The sequence below is a fragment of the Akebia trifoliata genome, chromosome 3, assembly GCF_017979445.1.
Source record: "Akebia trifoliata isolate Shusen 1 chromosome 3, ASM1797944v1, whole genome shotgun sequence".
NCBI lineage: Eukaryota > Viridiplantae > Streptophyta > Magnoliopsida > Ranunculales > Lardizabalaceae > Akebia > Akebia trifoliata.
The window spans coordinates 51,492,879-51,508,610 of NC_141377.1; the positions used below are offsets into that span (position 1 = coordinate 51,492,879).

A 15,732-nucleotide genomic window follows, 5' to 3' on the forward strand; every position below is an offset into this window, starting at 1 on the left:
TCATTTAGTTTATTTGCCAACAACTCTAAGCTCGAGTTCTTCAGTCTTGGTAATAGAAATAACCAACTTGAGGTGGAAACTGACAATCCACCTTGGATCCCTCAATTTCAACTTAAACTTCTTGTGTTATCAAATTGTAACCTAAGAAATCCAATTGGTTCCAGTCGCAGCTTTTTGTACAACCAATACGATTTGAGACAAGTTACTCTATCCTGGAATAACTTGAAAGGAAAGTTCCCATCATGGATATTGGAGAACAATACAAGGTTGGAAGCTTTAGATCTCAGCTATAACTCCTTCATAGGTCCTCTTGATTTGCCATCCAATTCCAACAACACTAACTTGCGTGTACTCGACATTTCCTCCAACCAAATTCACACAAAACTTCCTTTGAACATTGGTGAAATCCTTCCAAATTTGCATTTCTTAAACCTGGCTGAAAATTCTTTGCAAGGTAGTCTACCTCAGTCACTTGGTGACATGAGATGCTTGTCAATATTGGATCTATCGAAAAATAAATTGTCGGGTAAAGTTCCAAATTGGATTGGAAATTTGTTGAACTTGAGGTCACTTGACATGTCTAAAAATTATTTTGAAGGTCATATTCCAGTTGGTTTTTGCAAACTGAACAAACTTCACTTCCTAGACCTTTCTCAAAATAATCTTGATGGGACCATACCTTCTTTCACCAATTTGTCATCTTTGAAATACTTACATTTGCAAAAGAACGGTTTTATTGGACCACTATCAAATGTTTGGACCCTAAATTCCTCCATGTTGTCAATAGATATGAGAGAGAACAATTTGTTTGGTAGCATTCCGAATTGGATCAATACTCATTCAAATTTGAGAATTCTTCTCTTGAAAGGAAATCTTCTTCAAGGTCCCATTCCAGTTGAATTATGTCAACTAGTCAAGTTAAGTATTATGGACCTTTCTCAAAACAAACTTTCTGGATCAATACCTTCTTGCTTGAGCAACGTATCATTTGGTAAAGCAGGGCGTATAGATGATGTTTTTAGTCCGGATAACCATACAGAAACATCATATTCATCAAAACAGATGTTTCAAATTCGTGGCACTACTACACAACTCACTAATGAAGTTTCATATTCTGGCGTACAAGAAGATGTGGAGTTTATAACAAAAAGTAGGCCTGAATCTTACCATGGTAACATTCTTTACTTCATGTCAGGCATGGACCTATCATGGAATAGACTAACAGGTCATATTCCATCAGAAATTGGAAATTTAAGTGAGATTCATTCGTTGAATCTATCCCACAATTATTTAACAGGGTCAATTCCAGAATCATTTTCCAACCTGAAGCAAGTAGAGAGCCTAGATCTTTCTCACAACAGATTGAGTGGGACAATCCCTCCACAGTTGACAGATCTAACTTTTTTGTCAGTCTTCACAGTGGCTCACAACAATTTATCTGGTATGACACCAGGGACAAAGAATCAGTTTGGGACATTTAACGAAACTAGCTACGAAGGAAACTCTCTTCTTTGTGGACCTCCACTACAAAAAAGTTGCAACACTACTGGAACACAATCATTGGTGCCAACACCTTCAAAAGCAGGAGAAAATGACACAAGCAGCAATTTCTATATGAGTCTTGCAATATCGTATATTGTTGGGTTGCTGGGATACTTTGCACTTCTCTACTTCAATCCCCATTGGCGAGAAATGTGGTTTGGTTACATAGATGCATGTATTGCTTCCTTTCATCATCGTATTACATGATGTCGTTTGTACTTCGTAAACTACATGGCCATGTACTAAAATAACTTCAATGTTACTGCTACAATGTATTTTATTCTATATATTTTTGTTCCCTTCTTTGAATCAAAATCGAGGCAAGTATCCTCATCATATTTACATGAAATTTTGTCTTGCCTTCTAAAACACCAGTGGCCCACTAAAATTATTGGGAAGTTAGGGGCACAGGTTGATGACTTTAAGTAAATTATGTTGAGATCATATTTAATGAAAACATAGTTCTAGCCCATATAACTAATTTGTTGTGTGGAGAATGCTTCGATTGTTGTGATGCATGAAGTAATTTATAAATCAAATATTGATACAATATTAAAACATAGGCAAATGATAAAAATGAATTAAACTTATTATTGAAAATAATTGCATCACATCCCTTTATAGAGAGAATATAGAATCAGAAACATATTTTATGATAAGTTGTCAATGTGCATGTAGCCGAATTGCTTTTTCTAATTGAAAAGGGTCTCTCTCTCTCTCTCCCTCTCTCCCCATATATGGACTAGAACTTTCGGAATGGACTCTTTTTTTGTGAGGATGGTCACTATGTTGAGGAGATCACCCTCACAAAAAATCCAACCCATTCTGAAACTAATTACCACATCAAAAGTGATTTACAAATAATTGACAGTCCACAATTCTTAAATTTGTAAAATGTGGTTAGAAGTTTCAAAATGGGCTGATTTTTTGTGATAGACCATCCTCACAATAATCAGCCTTACCATATTGAGCCAATGACTATTCATGATTCCATATTGAATCAATGTCATACCGGTTCCAAACTAGAGGAATGTTATGGTAAAACTTCATTTAAAACGATGTGGTAGAAAGCAACGTGCGGCTTGAAGGACACGATCAGTCGTAGATTATTACATCTGCCATTTGATTATATATAATATAGGATATAGGATATAGGAATGAAGGTGCTCTTGGCTCGACATAATTTGTTCTGTTCTACTAGAATGTCCATTTTGTTGGGTTATAATGGAAATAGTACATGATGAAGCCTGAGCAAAAAGTATTATATATACACACACACACACAAATAGCTATATATATTATTGATTTTCCACCACTCAACATTTGTATTTGATAATAATGAAAAGACAATAGCATTTTTAACATTTCTTGTAAAAGTTAAATACAATTTATACATCCTCCCATAAAATTTAAAAAACAATGTCGAAATATTACCTTTTGAACTTTGTTAATAAACTCACTCAAGTTCATATTCCATTGCTTCCATTGATGTTCTTTAGTGTATGATTCTAACTCTTTTAAGACCTTCAAGTTGAATATTTCTTCTAACTGAGATTGTCATTAAATATTGCCAAACCATCTTAGTCAAACTACTTGTATATTTTTTTTCAAATGTGCTCATTTCAAATTTAATTTGTCCTATTATTTCCACTCATCTATTTTAAGGGGCAGTTGGTTCGGTTCTAGAATCTACTTCTTGCTCATAATCTGATGTTACATTTGGTTTGGATTATAAAAATGATTTTCCCCCATAATCAGGAATCAACTAAAATAGGAACAATATTGAGTTTGTTTATTGTGATTTTGGAATTTGTTTCTTGCTTGTGTTAAAGTAACATATATATATATATATATATATTTTTTTTTTCGTTTGCATATCTAATATTTAATGTCACAATTGTAGAAACATGACCAATAGAATGAGGTTTGGAATCTAGATTCTGAAATCAATTTCAACAATTAGACTTTAAAATCAAAATCTAGCAAACTGAATCAATTTATTGAATTCCAATAGCTTAAACCATTATCATTTAACAAAATGGAAACTAATATGGGTTTTGGGAAACCAGTGAATCCCTATCTCTATCACGAGGAATAGTGAATTTTATGGCCATTATTTGTACACTCACATCTGCTGCCAAACGTTGTCATGATCGACAGTAAGTCAAAAATCGCGAAAAACGACTGCCCAAGTATGTTTTCATACACTTATGATTTCTAGTCTTCCCGCTCCTTACATTTTATCAAATTACAATCTTAGTTTGAGAGGTCAATAACCTTTGAAATCTAAACCCAATTTTATTCCCTCTTCCCTCTCAAGTCTCACACTTTTCGTAGTTATTCCCTCCCAATTGAGAAATGGAATTTTCCTCCTCCCATCTTCTTCCCTTCTCTTCTTCTCTTAAGATAAGAAAATAAAGTTTCTCAACACCAACATGAACAAGTTCTTGCAAATGGGGTTTTACTAAATACCCACCTATACCTCTCCTAAATCTAAACCCTAATGTTGTAATGTTTAACAAACAAATCAAAATATACATATATCTTCAGGTTCTTATCTCCACATCAATGGAAAAAAAATAAAAAAATAAACCCAAAGATAAGGAAAACTATCTTTAGAACTCCATTATTTCTAATGGATAAATTGATTGGGGGAGGGGGGGTTTTCTTTAAAATGTAAGAGTCAGAAAATAATGGATAACATAGATCAAAGCAACCCCCAACATGATCTGAAATTCTTCATTGCACCCTAAATGCACATCCCCAAGCACTGGATGCAACAATAGCCTTTAAAACTTGCAGAAGAGACTCAAAATTGGTGCTCCTCTGTTTGTTTTAAATCACTAGTTTCTCCTAATTTTCACTAAAATTTCCATTGTTTTTCTTTCATCCTTAAATCCAGCTCAAGAACACAAGAACATAATTAAAACAAGACAAACTTAGAAGCAATTTAAGAGCTTGAGACGCAAACCTGGTGAGGTTTCGTATGCTCTAAATATAGGGTTTTTTTTTTTATATTCCCAAATTCGATCGATTTCAATGTCCTTGAAGCTGTAGAGACACAGAATCGTTGCGGCCTTGAGATTGAAGACTCAACCACGGAAATCCAAGTTCAATGTGTTTAGTGGCACTATTACGAATGCACCAAATTCATCGATAAACTATGGATGAAAATATCCATTGGGAAAAAACGATAACCCAAAAATCGTCTCTTCACATGATAAAAAATAATAAACTTGTTACTGGCAACCCAACTCTACTTGTTACACCCCAATTTAAATAAAAATCCCCCAATGAAATACAGTGGAATAGAAAAATATAAATATATACATTTAAATTCATTTCATTTATTTCAACAAAAAAAAAGTGAATATTCATTATCAAACTTATTTTTTATTACAATTTTTGTCGAATTTGGTCGAACAATGGATTGAATCTGAGCTTTGCTCTTTGTAATCCGGCGAGGCGTGTTGTTTTTATCATTCATCCATATCAACATCCTCATATCTGCTACGCTCATTCTATGAATGTGTTGTTTCTTCTAAATACACTTGAAAACCTTCCGTACGGTATCTTCAAGCCTCTACAAGGCGGAGCAGAACCTCGTCCCTGCGTCGCGATAGGTGACTTTGTCTTGGATCTATCTGCGATGGCTTCTGCCGGTCTCTTCAATGGCACAATTCTCAAGAACTCTGATTGCTTTCACCAGGTTCTCCCAATTTATTTCTGTTCGTTTGGTTTGATTTCGATTTCGATCACGTTTTGTTGATTTTTTCTGAATTTTGTGTGAATTTGATTAAGTTTAGTAGAATGTAAACTGTTTTGTTGATGATCGGTTACTGCGTTTCGTGTTCTTGCAAGTTTTGTTAGAGAAAATGATTTTCCAACTGGCTTCAAACAGAGAGGTGTTTGAGCAAATCCTACCCAAGGCTTCAAATTGGCTTCTTCTTCATTTTGAAGACTCTGAAGTCCGAACCACTTTTGAACTCCAACTAGATTCATCTTTAAAACACTATTCATTCTCTCTAAACACTATTTACTCACCCACAAAAATAAAAGGGGAAAATAACATGTTGGGGAAAAAATGGTATTTAAAACGTGGTCCATTAGAAAAAGGGTTAAAATTGACATTTCTGAAAAAAAAATGGAGATATACTAGATATTTTAAAAAAAAGGCAAAGAGTGATAGAGATTTGGCTTCAAAAATTCTCTATCGGCTCTATATATATTTGAAGATGTGAATAGTGATATAGGGTTGAAATCTTCATTTTGAAGACCAATTGGAGTTTGGTTTGGATTTCGGAATGCTCCATTTCTAAATATAGAGATTTGAAGACCAGTTGGAGTTGCTCTTAATTGTCTTGCTGGTGGCTGAGGCAATCCACTCTGTGGTGGCGTTTGGGTAAAAATTACTCTGAAAGGATCATACTGATACGAACCTAACCAATGCACCAAAAGCATCTAGATGTTAATGATGTGTAAGGTTAAGTCTTTATCTCTTAGGGTTCATAACATACCACAATACCCTGCAACCGATGGCCATGTTATCTCACTTGTTGCTGCTCTCAATCTGATACCCTTCATCCGGAGATCCCCAACCCCCAGTCCTTTCCCAAGGACTTTGAAGCTGCAGGCACTTGGTAGTCCTTTCTCCATGTTATTCCTTTCGAGTTTCAAACCTGAGACATGGTTTTGGCTCTTATAGTTACACAATTTGAAAAGAATCTAACCAATACAACTAAAGCACTTGAACGTTAACATATTTCTTTTGTATGAGTTTATGTATTTGTTAGCACATTTAGGGTTTGTTTGAATTGTCTTTTTGTGTCCATACTTTGCCCTCCACATAGACGTTTTTAGTTTTTATTTTTTGAATGATATGGTGAACTAATTCCTTTGATTTTGTTGCTAGATTAATCTTAACAAGTTTCTGGGAATGGGACAACCTGCTTGGAAGGAAGCTCGGGCAACAATTCAAAAGCTATTGTCGTGTACACTTATATTCACTTTTTGATCATTAACTAGATTCATCTGTTTCTGTTTTTGTTCTTTTTCATTAGTGAGGTTGATACTTGTTATAGGCAATTTTTTTTTGGAGAATTTGAGAAGCATTCTCACTTCTTGCAATATATTCTTTTACATAGTGAAGGAATAATTGCTCTTATGAAAGGCTCCTTGTGTGATTCTAATATAAACGAGTCACCAGAGTTATTTTTCAATGCAGCTGATGAGCCATTATTATGTGACAATGCAAATTTGAGGGAGAAATCACTTTTGCCAATGGTAAGGCATATTCATGATCTGGTTGAAACCTGCCTTCACCTACTGATAACCGACCACTAACCCATTTGCCCAGTAAAAAAGAAAACACTACTACTACCGTAGTTGTGTCTGTATTTGTTTGTAATAGGGATTTTTTTTGCCAAACAGAATAAGGTCGAAATGCTTCTCCCTACTTTAATAGGGGATTACACGGACTTCTATTCCTCTATGCATCATGCAAAGAATTGTGGAACCATATTTCAAGGTCCAGAGAATCCAATTCCATTAAACTGGTATGCTGATTTTGAAGTTTTTATATTAAAATATACCTAACAAGTTGACTAAAATGTTGGGGTTGTGTTGGATTACTATACTGTATTACCTACAAAATGACATTCATGAGTGCCATTTTGTATTTCTGCTAAATGCTAATGTCCTCAATCCATTGTTTTCATCATCCAGATAAGAATTTGATTCACTTTTCAGGTTTCACCTCCCTATTGCATATCATGGACAAGCATCATCAATTGTTATATCTGGGACTGAGATTATACGGCCAAGGTGAGCGAAATCCCTTCAACCTTTTTATATTTTTGTTTCTTAGATTACCTTGCACTCAAAGGTTTCAATGGGCACAAAGACCATTTTTTGACAATGTAACTAAGGAATTACTACGATCTTCAATGTTCCTCTAGTTGTCTGGACAAAGAGAAGACCATTACTGGTACTCGGATTCATAGTAGGATCCAGAGGATAATCATTAAATTCTCAGCCTCACAGTTTGCATTCTTGTGATAAGTTGATGCGTAGGGTTTTTACCCTTTTCAGTAAGTCAGCCTCCCAGTGATGAGTAAGCATAAATACTAAGTCCAAGGAAGAAAACTATGTTATTCAACTTCATTGTAGGCATTTGGGATGCCTTCACTTTTCAGTTTATTAATAACCTTTTTCTTACTTATCATTATTGTTTGGATTTTTTGTCTCCTATTATCCTTTCTACTGTTGGAAATAAATGTGGTTCACATCACTGCTGACTAGTTATTTATCTCATATTCTCCTAAGTTAAACTAAGCTGTTTTATTTTTATTTTTGCCAGAGGGCAAGGTCGTCCAGTTGGCAATTCTCCCCCATATTTCGGACCTTCGCAAAAGCTAGATTTTGAGCTAGAAATGGTTAGCCTTCAGTTGATTAGTTCTTTTTATATCTGCATATGTGATCATGCATTCCTTGAAAAATTAATGAACAACTAGAGTTATTTTCCATGCATTTTCTTACGTGGGTTTCCTATTATTGCTTCTAGGCTGCTGTAGTAGGTCCAGGAAATGAACTAGGAAAGCCAGTGGATGTGAATGAAGCAGCAGATTGTATCTTTGGACTTGTACTTATGAATGATTGGAGTGGTACACATGATTCTTGTTATATAAGTTGCAAATTTCTCTTCAGTTTTTCTTATGGATTTGCATTAATTAGTGGTTGGTTTTAACAGCTAGGGATACCCAATCATGGGAATGTGTGCCTCTTGGACCTTTTCTCGGGAAAAATTTCGGTGAGCATTCTATCTTTCACCGCTTGATGACATTGATCATGTTTGACAAAAAACAAGTGTTTAGGAAAATGTTATCGCATTACATCTGGTGGTGCTATTGTATTTTAAGTCTTACTTCTAGTTTTGGATGCTTTCAGGTACAACACTATCCCCTTGGATTGTGACACTACATGCTTTGGAACCTTTTGCTTGTGATGCTCCCAAACAGGTATCTCAACATTTAACTATTTCAGAACCTAAAGTCCTTATAGTTTATAATCTTCTTTTTTTCTTTGCATGAAACATATTTTATTATATGGTAAGACTCTATAAATTGCAGGAGCCTCAGCTATTGCCATATCTGACTGAAAAGAAATATGACATTTCTCTAGAGGTAGTGTATGGATGCTTTGGTTTTTTTTCTTAATGCATTATCATTTACATCAATTGTTTCTCCCTATATTTTTTTCCTCTTCATTTACAGCCTAATTATTACTTCTTAGTAATGCTTATTGTGTTCAGCATGACCTAGAGCATAGAATGATTAAATTTTAATTTATTCTTATGGTAATGCTAATAAATTGTCACTTACCCAAAAATATATATAAAATTATAATGATTGCGTATACTTCTGTTTGTGTATGCATATACTTATGTTTTTAATATGTTCTCTTGTATTTTCCCTGTCTATCTTTTTCCTACCCTTTAACATATTTTTTTTTAACAGGATAGGTGAAGGTTCTGGTGTCATGGTTTTGGAGGTGAGTCTAGACATGTCTTTCTCCAGTTAGTTTAGGAACCAACCCTTTTTTTGTTTTAACATAGTTTTGATCAATGTGTGTGCATTCTATCCAATAGTGTCCAGCCCAAACACAGTGGCAATTTGTTTATAGCTTAAGAATATTTGTTTCACTCTTGGCTTGCATCATCTGAAGTTAAAGATACTAAATTTTCCTTCGAACAATCATATTATACTCCTATTTCATGGGTTTGTTTTTTTCCCCCTTCCCTTCAATTAGTTTGTCTTTCTACTTGAATAATACTTGTTTATAACTAGGTGTGATTCAGGTCTTATTTAGCATCTCCATATTATAGATTGCCGCTTTGTGATAAGTTCACCTGATAGTATCTTTCTTTTTGATACATAGGAGCTTGAGCATGCACAAGAACGAGGAGCAAAAATTTATGCTGAGGTTCGAGGCTATGGGATGTCAGGTTTTCTTTTTGGATTTGTTTATGGTTATAATTATGCTATTATTTTCTAGATTGGTTTCTTACAAGACATTGACATCTTTTTATGTGATGCGCATCACATAACTCAGCCACACTCTGATGCTAGAGGTGCTATTTTAGCCATGTCACGTGCAATAAAACAGGTTGGTTGACACGTGTCTTCGAAGTTTGAACTAGTTGCTTCTTATAACATGATTACTGTATTTAACACTATTTTGAATTCATTGTACGCACATTTACAAATAGTGTGCAAGGGAGGTTGCCTAATGTGTTTTGAGTTTTTAGTCTGGAGGGAAAATCTGAGGTACCTGTCCTGCAGACCCCAAGGATCATATATCATTGCGTAATATTAATATGTTGATTATCTTGATCATCTGAGCTTCTGTTTTTTTTTTCGGATTGTCTGAGAAAAGAAAGGAAAAATAAAATAATAGACTGACCAGGGGCGGAGCCAGGATTTTCTTGTAGTGGGGGCAAACTATGGTTAGTTGTATAGTTGAAAAACTTGAAAATGAATGGTTTTAGGGAGAAATTTAGAGGTTTTTGGTTAGAAGTTGAAGAAAATGATATTTAGATCATTTCCAATTAGTATATGAGAAGGCCCGGTCAAGAGGCAATGTCATCAACAAAAAATTGAGAGGAGAGGAGAGGGGGGCGCAAAAATTGGAGGGAGGTGAGGGTGTGGTGCAAATGGGGAGAGAGGTGAGGGAGTGGAGACAAATAGGCATGTAATTAGTTGAAAATATAGGGGTGTCTCAAAGTTCGTGGGGGCAATTGCCCCCACCAGCTCCTTACTAGCTCCGCCCCTGAGGCTGACAGATTCTCACAAACTTACAATCACGGTGCAAAGTTTGTTCCATTTTCAAAATTTTTCGGAGAAGCATTCCAGTTTTGGCCGAGACCAAAAGGAAATATTGACCCTGAACATTCAATGTTTCGGGCTGACCTAAACATTTCCTCGAAACAAGACTTTGAACCTTGCTCACAATTATTTCAATCGCATTTTCTTTTGGTCTAGTACCCATTCTAGGTTGGATTGGTTAAATGATATGATCCAACCTTACATGTGTGCCAGGTGTACTCCATATGCTATTATTAGTTGGTATACCGTACTAAAAGGTTCCTTGGATTTCCTCTTCACCATTCATGCATGCATGCCTTGTGAACTATTGATGATTTCATCCCAGCCCACAGCCCCACCTTTCTATTATTACTTATAACCTTGTTAGTCTGCACCAATTAATTGTATTTCTCTTACAGATAAATGTTCACTTTTGAGAAACATGAAAACATTCACACGAGGCTTTCTATTTTGGTTTATTAAAGCAGTTTACCTTCATGTCTTGCAGTTTGGATTCACCCTAATCAAGTGGATTATCTCTTTACCCTGTTAGTCTGCACCAATTAATTTCATTTTCCCATCCATACGTGTACTTTTTTTCTCATAAATATGGCAACATTTATACAAGTCTTTCTTTTGGTTTGTTATAGCAGTTCACATTTTTCTGTCTTACAGTCTGGCCTTCATCCTAATCAAGTGGATTATGTGAATGCCAATGCAACTTCAACCCCTATGGGTAATTTTTCAGACACTTAAAAAATTATTATGACATATTTCTATGGGCTAGTGCGTTACAAATTCTATGTTAGCCACCTGTTATTTCTAAGGAAGTCGAATTATGCAGGTGATGTAGTTTAAGCCAATGCTATCAAATCCATATTTTCTGATCATGCAACATTAGGTGCTCTGGCCCTATCATCAACAAAGGTAGATTTTGCAGTCTTTGATGATTAAGATAGTTTTCTAAGAAACATATTAGGAAAGAGAATTACTACAAAATCTCCAGTGAATGGGATCACAGTAATTGGGATATGGTGTAGATAATGATGAATTTCTTATATACAAAATATGTTATTTACACCTTGGTTTGTCGAAGAGCAGTCAACAAACTTATTGGCACTTCGTAACCTATGCCTAAAGGAGATCTCTATCTGTAATCTATACTGAAAAAATGTCTCTCTCTTTGGCAAGCCTCCTTAGCATGCTTCTGTCTAAGATATCACACAAGAGGGGTTTTCTATTCGAAGGTTGCTTCCATCACTAGGTCTAATATATCTTACAGAACTAGTTCTCCATCCAATAGCTAAGTCCAAGACTCTAATCCCACTCAAGTTATCTTGAACAGAAGCCGACTTGTTGAGCTTGTATTTGATGCTATTGAGGAGAAATGGCTTGACTAATTTAGCTCATCTTGGGAAATATTGCACTTCCCCACTCACCCTAGCAAACAGTAAAATGGGTAAGCTTTCTCATGGTTTTCTCTCTCTGCCTCAAAAGCATACATTGCCCTACCCCGCACTTACATTTGTCATTTCGTTCGTTAGAGTACATCCCTTAACGGAAAAGGTTAAAAAAGAAAAAAAAAAAAAACTGTCATGGAGTCTTCCAGACAGCATGTACCAAAATTGCAATTCATGGAGGTCTATGAGGCTATCAGATCCATTGTAGGTTTTATCTATTTTTGGTGTAAAGTTTTTGAGGAGTTTAAGCAAATCTTATTTGAAGATTTTTTATTCAGATGGGAGTTGGTTTATCATGTGTGGTGTGTCTGAGTGAGCGGCTTCATGTCCTTTTTTGCCTTTTTCTATTTTATTTTGCTTTGTGTTTTGGTAGGTCACCTCAACCTCCATCCTCTGTATCTTCCTCTCATTTTATAGGATCTCTTTTATCTATAAACAAAATGCAACCAATGAACTAGTGGTGAACTTGATCCTCCACTTCCTCAAGCTACAAGTTCTAAGATTACAAGGGGATTGTTCGAAAACATGACCCTTGATAGAGTGGAATGGAGGAACAGGATTCATGCAGCTAATCCCATATAAGGCTTTCCTTTGTTTGATTGAAAATTTGCTGATAGGCCTTCCCTTGATAGCTCACTTGTTGTAGCATTTATTTTTTTGAGGGCCATTCTTGAAAGGATGGCATGTGTGGTCTTTCAGTTTGCATTTAGAGGTTAATCTTATTTCAGGGTGCTACTGGCCATCTCATGTAACTGAATATAAATTTCTTATTTATTGTACTTCCCAAAAATCCCCTTTGCTTCATTATAAACAGTTGTCTATCTAGTTTACATGTTTGAAATCACACTCGAATCCAATTCCTTATGGTGCAGTGTTTGGTATTTGGCACCAAGGCTGAAAAGGAAAATTGCCTGACAAAACATTATGCTTTATTATGGTGTGGATATATGAGTATGAATCCTCAACTCTAGCTGTAGAGAAAATTTTCGTGGTTGCCTCCATGCTTCCATGTGGTGTTTATTCTAAAAGTCACATTCCAAGAAGTCTGTTAATCCAGGGATCTGGATGTACTAGAATATCATATAAAATGCATTTATTATCTCTAGTAGAATGCTCATATGTTTTTTTTCCTTTTTGGGAATCATGTTGTAGGGAATTGCGCCATTGACACTGAATCTTAATCAACCAGATCCTGTTTTTCATAATGGTTACATGCCTTTGACTACCTCAAAGGCGATGTCAATTTGAGCGTCCATCTCGAATTCTTTTGGCTTTGGAGGAACGAATGCATCCCTGCTGTTTACTTCTGCCCCTTAATCAAGACAGGTTGGTTATTTTATCTCAGAAATGAATTTTAAAGAGGCAAAGAAATGTGGGGGACTACCCTCACTGCAGAACCAACTGAATTCTTCTGAGTTATAGGAGATCAATTAAGGAGCGTTGTTGAACCAACAAAATGATCCCAAAGGCAGGACCTTGAACCCAATACCTCTGGCATTGTAATGTCAACCGAGCTATGGGTACAAGCCCAACCTTGACCTAATATTATTTATGGGGGTTTTAGTATTGGTCTCCATTAGCATGAATTGGCTTCATGATTAAAGGAGAGATGAGATGGGAAACTTGCTGTAAAAGTGTGTTTGTTTTTTCTTTTTCATTTTTATTTGGAGGAAGCTTCTCTCAACTATGGTTTTATAATGAAAAACACTTTCCTTACGAAGGAAAGTGTCCTGACCGCATCACCTTGTAGCATCTAAAAACATGATTTGATGACAATTATTTTAACCTTGATATATATATTATTTTTATTTTCACAGTTGAATTTTAATTTTAAATTTGAGAGTTTTGTAGCCAACCATTTTGAACACCTTGAATCAAGTTCAAAATGTGTTTTTTTAATCTGAATCTGAATTTTTTCATGGAATCTAGAAGGTCGTGGTGTTGGATTTTCAATATTATAGTGAGTGGTCATTCACTTAGACATAACAAATGATCTTTACTTAGTGAATGGAGCCATTTGTTATCTAAGCGAATGTCACTTTCTTTGTGTTGCTCTTCAAATTCTTTCTTCAAATTCTTTCGATCTTTGTGTTATTGTTCCCCCAATTTTGTCTTGCTTATTGCTTGTACAACCTTCTTTGACCAAAATTGTGTCCATCTAAGATAACAATTTTTTTTTCTTCTTCTGATTGATTTAGAACATTAAAAAAATATATAATTCAGTAATAAAGAAAGATTTACTGAGCAGATCTATCTTTTGATTTCTACTACAAAAACTCTCTTACTTCATCAAGTTTGTTACTCAAGAAACCTCTCTTTCTAAAATATATATATATATATATATATATATAGGTCCCGTTCGCCACCCTTAGTTTTACCACACACTTTAACAAACGCGTTTTGTCATACATGGGTTAGAAGTTTCAGAATGAGCTGATTTTTGGTGAGGATGATCTCTATGGTGAGGAGATCATCCTCACCAAAAATCAGCTCATTCTAAAACTTCTAACCCCATCAAAATTGATTTACAAAAAATGGACGGTCCACGATTTTTCAACGTGTAAACATGGGGCTAAACATTTCGGAATGGGCTGATTTTTGGGGAGGATGATCTTCTAATCATAGAGATCATCCTCACCAAAAATCAGCTCATTCCAAAACTTCTAACCCATGTAGGACAAAAAACGTTTGTTAAAGTGTGTGGTAAAACTTAGGGTGCTGAACATTCCCTATATCTATATATATATATGGGGGGCGTTCAAGGGCCAACTTTTTAGCAAACTTTTTGGCATAACATTTTTCAAAACATGGGTTAGAGGTTTTGGAATGAGCTGATTTTTGGTGAGGATGATCTCTACGGTGAGGAGATCATCATCACCAAAAATCAGCCCATTCCAAAACTTCTAACCCCATCAAAAACAGTTTACAAAAAATGGATGGTCCACGATTTTTCAGCTTGTAAACATGGGTTAGAAGTTTTGGAATGGGCTGATTTTTGGTGAGGATGATCTCCTCACCGTAGAGATCATCCTCACCAAAAATCAGCCCATTCCAAGACCTCTAACTCATGTTTTGAAAAATGTTTTGCCAAAAAGTTTGCCATTGAACGCTACCCTATATATATATATATATATAGGGTCCCGTTCGGCACCCTAAGTTTTACCACACACTTTAACAAACGCGTTTTGTCTTACATGGGTTAGAAGTTTCGGAATGAGCTGATTTTTGGTGAGGATGATCTCTATGGTGAGGAATCATCCTCACCAAAAATCAGCTCATTCCAAAACTTCTAACCCCATCAAAATTGATTTACAAAAAATGGACGGTCCACGATTTTTCAACGTGTAAACATGGGGCTAAACATTTCGGAATGGACTGATTTTTGGGGAGGATGATCTTCTAATCATAGAGATCATCCTCACCAAAAATCAGCTCATTCCAAAACTTCTAACCCATGTAGGACAAAAAACGTTTGTTAAAGTGTGTGGTAAAACTTAGGGTGCTGAACATTTCCCATATAGGGTCCCGTTCGGCACCCTAAGTTTTACCACACACTTTTGGCAAACGCGTTTTGTCTTACATGGGTTAGAGGTTTGGAATGAGCTGATTTTTGGTGAGGATGATCTCTATGGTGAGGAGATCATCCTCACCAAAAATCAGCTCATTCCAAAACTTCTAACCCCATAAAATTGATTTACAAAAATGGACGGTCCACGATTTTTCAACGTTAAACATGGGGCTAAACATTTCAGAATGGGCTGATTTTTGGGGAGGATGATCTTCTAATCATAGAGATCATCCTCACCAAAAATCAGCTCATTCCAAAACTTCTAACCCATGTAGGACAAAAAACGTTTGTTAAAGTGTGT

The 15,732-nt window shown here is 35.5% G+C and overlaps 1 protein-coding gene across 16 annotated transcripts; it reads left to right on the forward strand.

The window, feature by feature from the left end:
* Positions 1 to 4,841: 4,841 nt before the first annotated feature.
* LOC147407815 (fumarylacetoacetase-like) lies at positions 4,842 to 14,199 on the forward strand. Of its 16 annotated transcripts, none has more exons than XR_015176899.1 (17): positions 4,842 to 5,251; positions 6,455 to 6,533; positions 6,767 to 6,825; positions 6,973 to 7,097; positions 7,291 to 7,365; positions 7,901 to 7,976; positions 8,105 to 8,204; positions 8,291 to 8,350; positions 8,488 to 8,558; positions 8,670 to 8,723; positions 9,057 to 9,090; positions 9,478 to 9,705; positions 10,912 to 10,951; positions 11,079 to 11,139; positions 11,248 to 11,330; positions 11,749 to 11,862; positions 13,016 to 14,196. XR_015176899.1 is itself a non-coding variant. In XM_086436560.1 (12 exons), exons 1-11 carry the CDS (start codon positions 5,066 to 5,068, stop codon positions 9,063 to 9,065), a joined length of 894 nt encoding a protein of 297 aa, XP_086292686.1. In that variant the 5' UTR covers positions 4,842 to 5,065; the 3' UTR covers positions 9,066 to 9,090; positions 9,478 to 10,905. The 16 variants fall into 16 exon arrangements, 1 of the variants encoding a protein (XP_086292686.1); XR_015176900.1 differs by lacking the exon at positions 11,749 to 11,862 and adding an exon at positions 12,736 to 12,814; XR_015176902.1 differs by lacking the exon at positions 11,749 to 11,862 and having other exon boundaries at positions 9,478 to 9,544; positions 9,652 to 9,705; positions 13,016 to 14,195.
* The last annotated feature ends 1,533 nt before the right edge of the window (positions 14,200 to 15,732 follow it).

Coding starts and splice junctions, on each gene's coding strand:
- LOC147407815 (XM_086436560.1), top strand. CDS start 5,066: ATGAATGTGTTGTTTCTTCTAAATACACTTGAAAACCTTCCGTACGGT. Junction 7,977..8,104: donor TAGATTTTGAGCTAGAAATG/GTTAGCCTTCAG, acceptor TATTGCTTCTAG/GCTGCTGTAGTAGGTCCAGG. Junction 8,205..8,290: donor ACTTATGAATGATTGGAGTG/GTACACATGATT, acceptor TGGTTTTAACAG/CTAGGGATACCCAATCATGG.